The 5,483-nt window shown below is 45.0% G+C and overlaps 1 protein-coding gene across 2 annotated transcripts in view; it reads left to right on the plus strand.

The window, feature by feature from the left end:
* Xylb (xylulokinase) overlaps positions 1–4,101 on the plus strand; it is a 36,719-nt gene extending 32,618 nt beyond the window's left edge. For both annotated transcript variants that reach the window (XM_004642149.2, XM_023702225.1), the window contains 2 exons: positions 1,174–1,268; positions 4,002–4,101. In XM_004642149.2, the coding sequence (XP_004642206.1) occupies positions 1,174–1,268; positions 4,002–4,079 (173 nt within the window). In that variant the 3' untranslated portion in view covers positions 4,080–4,101. The remainder of the gene's footprint in view (positions 1–1,173; positions 1,269–4,001) is intronic.
* The last annotated feature ends 1,382 nt before the right edge of the window (positions 4,102–5,483 follow it).

Consider the following 5,483-nt stretch of genomic DNA (forward strand, 5'->3'; position numbering starts at 1 on the left):
TCTCTCTCTCTCTCTCTCTCTCTGGTACTACAGATTAAACCCAAGGCCTATGGAAGTTCATCTCAATCTTGTGACCCTCCTGCCTCAGTGTTCCACAGTGCTGGGCTGCAGGTGTGTACCACCTTGCCTGGCTTCAACTTCCTACAGTTTCTTTCTCCTGTATTTCTATGCAAGGCCACTGTTTTTGGTGCTGAAGATTGACCCTACTTTGCACACAGTAGGCAAGTGCTCTATCACTGAGCCACACCCTCAGCCCTCTGCTAGTTTCATCAGCCTGTGCAACCTAAATAAATATTTTGAGAGAGAATTCAAGGCTCAGCAAATGATGATTCTGTGGCCTGACACGTCCAATGGGTCTTTGTTGTACCATCCCAAAGAAGAGCTGGATAAAGGACTGAGTTCAGAATACTTCTGAGAACTTTGAAAATACTGCTGCAAGAGCTAGCCTACAGTGTAGCTAGAGAGAAGGCTGAGTCTATTTTACTGTCTTTCTTCTGCACTAGTGGGAAGGAAGTTGAAAACCTCACTGTGCTGTCTTGTTCTTGTTTTCTTTTTCTATGCTTATGGAGTTGCCAGACGGGTCCTGCCTTGCTCTGTCATCCAAAACCAAATCCTGCGCTAAACCTTAGCTCACCAGCACCTCCCAGAGGCATGTTAGCCACTTTGTTGGGGGCAGAACACATTGAAAGAAGCCCTGGGTGGCTAGAAGGAAGTGAGGGGCAGGAGAGCAGCAGGACAAGAGGGAGAACTAGTGGGCCACCCACCTCTTCTGCGTATGCCTGAGACTGCGGTCATCACCCATGGAAGGGGTGCTCACAAGGAGCAAGACAGTCTAGGTGCTTGCTGAAGAGAGGCCAGCACTGGAAATTTTTCTCGTTAAAGTGATTGTATTGAGGCACAGTACATATACATAAAGATTGCCCACTTTAAGCATTCAATTCTGTGATCTTTAGTGAATTTGATGTGCTTTGCAGCCGCTACCATAATTGGGTTTTGGAACAGATTTTTTTTCTTTTTTGTGCTGGGTAATACATCTAAGGCCTGACTGAGCTACAGCCCTATACCTGGTTTTAGAACAGGTACCTGGTTTTACCGCTGTGAGCCTTCATGCTGCCTACTGTTGCCTACTTCCTCTGCAACATGCGCAGAGGTAAAATGACCTTGCCCTTCTAGGCCTTGCAGGTGGAACGGATATGGCCTTTTCAGAGGTTGTGAAGTCAGCCCCAAAACCCAGACTGGCTGCCACACCAACCCCGGGAGCTTCTGAGGTGAGTGACCATCAGATTCTACCATATCATTTGCACTATGAGAGCTGACTAGGATCTTTTCCCCAACAGAAGGTAAGGGGTTTTTTGTCACCTATGTCAAAATTGAGGTGCTCAGCTAAAAGAGAGATCCTACTTTTTTGACATCCCAAGAAAATGGTGCAGAAGAGCCAGATTATCAGCTGGAACTCACAGATGCTGCTGACTTCCACAGGAAGTCTGAACGTAGTGTTGGCCAGCAGATTGGCTTCAGGCCTTCGTCACTTTCGTTGTGATTCCTCAAGGCAGCAGTGGATGATGAGAACCTCATGTGAGCCACAGAGGGCCTTGCAAATTTTCTGGTAGTATCATTTTTCAAAAGTAACAATTGAAGTTAATTTTAATAATGAATAATGTATTGTAATTAACCAGTGTATCCAAAATATGGTCCCTTCAATAGGTAGCCAATTAGAAATATTGTTAGTATAATATTTAACTTTTTTTTTTTTGTGGTACCAGGGATTGAACTCAGGACTTGGCACTTGCCAGGCAGGTGCTTATGCCACTGAGCTATATCCTCAGCCCCCTTAACATCTTTTTTGTCTGAAGCTATTGCTATAACTGCTATTTGCAGTTACAGGCACATTTCATGGCTTGTGGCTGTGGTATTGGTTGGTGCTGCTCTGGCTGTGCTTTGGGTGATCCTAGAACATCTGTAAGCTGCTCCAAACATCATAGCTTCACACAGCTGTTATTAGAGGCAGGAATCAGCGGGTGCCTGAGCTGTGATGTGGGAAGGGAGAAGATGGGAAGGAAGACACCTTCCTATGGACAGCTGGGTGAACGTCTGTAGGGACTGCACCTGCTCTGCTATTGCATAGGAAGGCTGTTGCCAGCTTTCTCCTTTGCCCTTCATATGCCAAGATGTAGCCTGTGGCAGGCTTACACAAGGGGTGACCTAAATAGGGTGAATATTTAAATGTTAACAATCTCTTATAGTGAATGACACATTGCCATGAGTCTTCCTGAAAATATTCCCCTTCAAACCAGGTGTGGTGGCACACCCCTGTAATCCCAACACTTGGAAGGCTGAGGCAGGAAGACTATTGAGAGTTCAGGATCAACCGGGGCCACAAAGGGAACACAAGGCCATCCTGAACTTCCTAGTGAGACCCTGTCTCAAAAAGACAAGGAAAAAAAAAAAAACCCTCCCCTTTCCTTCAGAAATGCTTATTCCATCGTTCTGACCACTTTCTGAAGCAGTTCTAGAAATCTCTTTTGTTTGATTGCCTTTATGGGGTCTAACAAAAAATACAGTGAATGCACTTGCCAAGTACCATCTGGTTCTAAGGCAGGTTTGGGAAAACAGTGTCCTCACCCACCATACTCACTGAATCTGGAACTGTGTAACTTCTGACTCCTCCCAAAAGTCAGAATGAAGGGGCCGGGGAGATGGCTCTGTGGAGTAAGCGCTTCCCTGGCAAGCACAAGGGCCTGAGTTCAATCCCCAGTTCCCAAAAATAAATAAATAAATAAATAAATAAATAAATAAATAAATAAAATTTTAAAAAATAAAGTTTCCCAAAAGTCAGAATGAGCATGAAAGTGAAACAGTTTTAGTCATTGCAGGACATTAAGGCAGCCATAATGACACAAGTAAAGACACTATGCTAATTTACTAGAATACATTTTAAAACTTTTTGAATGTTCACCATATTTTTCAGTTATATCTCATAAATCTGAATATTTACTGGGGTTTATGAAGACCCCCAGGGAGCTTGGGACCTTGCATTTAGGACTATTTCTTTCGGAGAAAGAGCTTCACCGAAGTAGAATAACTGTGTCACAGACTGTGGACCCTTTAATACGGAACATAGAGTCAAGTTGATTTTCCAAAGGGTTATACCACCCACTTTCATCAGCCGTGCAGAGACAGCTCTTTCTAGGTTCTCCTACTAGAACCTTTTTTAACTTTTGTGTATTTGGTAGCAAAAACTTGTTTCTTGTCAAAACTTACAGTATTAAGAAGATGTAGGGATAGAAGTGCAGATCAGGGTAGAGTGCTTGCCTAGGATGTGTGAGGCCCTAGGGTCAGTCCTCAACACACACAACCATAAAAATAAAGTCAGCTGGGAATGTGGTACACACCTATAATCCTAGCACTTTGGGAGGCTGAAGCTGAAGGATCAAAAGTTCAGGCCTAGCGTGGGCAACTTATTGACTTAGTGAGATGTTATCTCAGAATAAAAAATACAGGGCTTAGAATTTAGTCCAGTGCAAAGCCCCTGGGTGCAATCCCCAAGAGTATATTCCTTAGCCTATAAGCCTAAGAACTACTATAGTGTTGTCTTTTTTTTAATTAATGAATTTATTTTCCTCACTTTTTTATTATACATGTTATATAGATTAATGAGTTTCATTTGTACTGGGGATTGAATCTAGTTGTGTTCTCTCACTGATCTATGTCCCTAGCCCTTATTTTATTTTGAAACAGGATCTCACTAAATTGCCTGGGCTGACCTTGAATTTTGCTCCTCCTACCTCCACCTCGTAATTAGCTGGGATTATAAACATGCGTCACCACACCCCATTTAGTATTTCCTCTTTTGTGAATTGGTGGTTCCTTTCCTTTGCTCAGTGGGGGAGGAAGTTAAATTGCAAATAAATGGAATTCAAAAATTTTAAATTACAAGTGGTAACCAGAAGCACCTGCCTCTTATATCCTGTTCTAAGCTATCATTTCTGCCGCCCCTGCAGGTCTATGAGGCCCTCCTTCCCCGCTATGCCAGACTTGAACAGAAAATCTTGTCTCAGACTGGAAGCCCTCTGAAATGAACTCTGCAGGCCCAAGCACCACTGCCTGCCCAGACTCACTGATCCTATGTGGAGAAGTGGTTCAGAGCAGCAGGCACTCTCTTCCCTGTCCTGAGCACCTGTGCCTGCCTGCATCAATTCCTCAGCATCCTCCTGCCCAGGGCCATCCTGAATCCAGCTTCAGCACGACTCCCTGAAGACACAGGGCTGCCTTTGCCCCAGGGCAGAAGAACATCTCTTCCTTCTTGTCTGTTATCTCAGTAGGTAGAATAGTACCAAGTCTGGGCAATGTCCACTAAAACTTGTGACATTTTCCATTTCAAAGACAGAATGAAAGCTGATCTCAGGACCAGAATCGGCAGGATGGGGGAGATAGTGCCCTCCCCCAGCCCTTGGTCTCAGCCCAGATTCTGACCATTTGGCACCAAGGCCTGAACCACAAGCCACTTCATTCACACATTATCTTGACCCTGCTGCCTAGCCTCTCTCAGCCTATTCCCTCCAGCCATTTCTCCCTTACTCCTTAGCCCTCCCAGCCATTTCTCCCCTCCTCATTTCCCTGTGTGAAATGCTCCCCAGCTCCTCTCCTGTCTTCCATGCTCTCAGGAGCACCTTTCCTCCTTCCCTTCTTGGTCACAACTGCCTGCTATAACTCACCACTTCCCCCCATGCTCCCTTGTCCACCCTCAGCTCTGCCCACAGAGTGCCTGCGCCATCCCCAGGTGACACCATTTAGAGCTTTTCTCGCTCCTTGTAATTCACTTGTAGATGAAATTGTGTCATTCCTCTAGGAGGATATTCTAAATTCTAGGTTTCTTTTTCACCTTGGAGTTCTTTTATCAGCAGAAAAGTCGTGATTCTCAGTTTCATTTTCATCTTATGATTGTGTAGATGGACATGACCCTTCTCTTAGCCCTCCTATTTTGGTTCATACCTCTGTGTTCCTTGCTCGTGTTCTTCCAAAGCTTCCCTGGAGAGCCATCTGTGATCTGACTTCTACAGAACCCTCCTGATGCTGCTTCTGCCTCAGGCCCTCACTGAACTTGAGAGTCCAATTAAATCTGACAGTTCTGGTTCCACTCACCATGACAAGATGGTGCAGACAGATCTGGGACCTGTTGGTTCAGAGTGGTGGCTGGTAGAAAGTGAGAAAAAAGGCTTTAGATAACAAGTTGGTCCAGATCATCACTTCTGATAGTGGTGAAGCCATCTTTAGGGGACTGTGTTCTTTGGAGGTGGAAGTCCAAGACTGAGAAAAAGAGCCAGGGAATAAGTCAGTGGCCTGCCTGATAAACACAGGTCTTGTGTTTGATTCCTGATACCAAAAAAAAAAAAAGGGGCTGGAGAGATGGCTCAGTGGTCTAAAGCACCTACTTAGAACAAGCTTAGCAAAGCACAGGGACCGCGGTTCAATCCCCCAGCACC

This window comes from Octodon degus, unplaced genomic scaffold (genome assembly GCF_000260255.1).
Source record: "Octodon degus isolate 3935 unplaced genomic scaffold, OctDeg1.0 scaffold00147, whole genome shotgun sequence".
NCBI classification, from domain to species: domain Eukaryota; kingdom Metazoa; phylum Chordata; class Mammalia; order Rodentia; family Octodontidae; genus Octodon; species Octodon degus.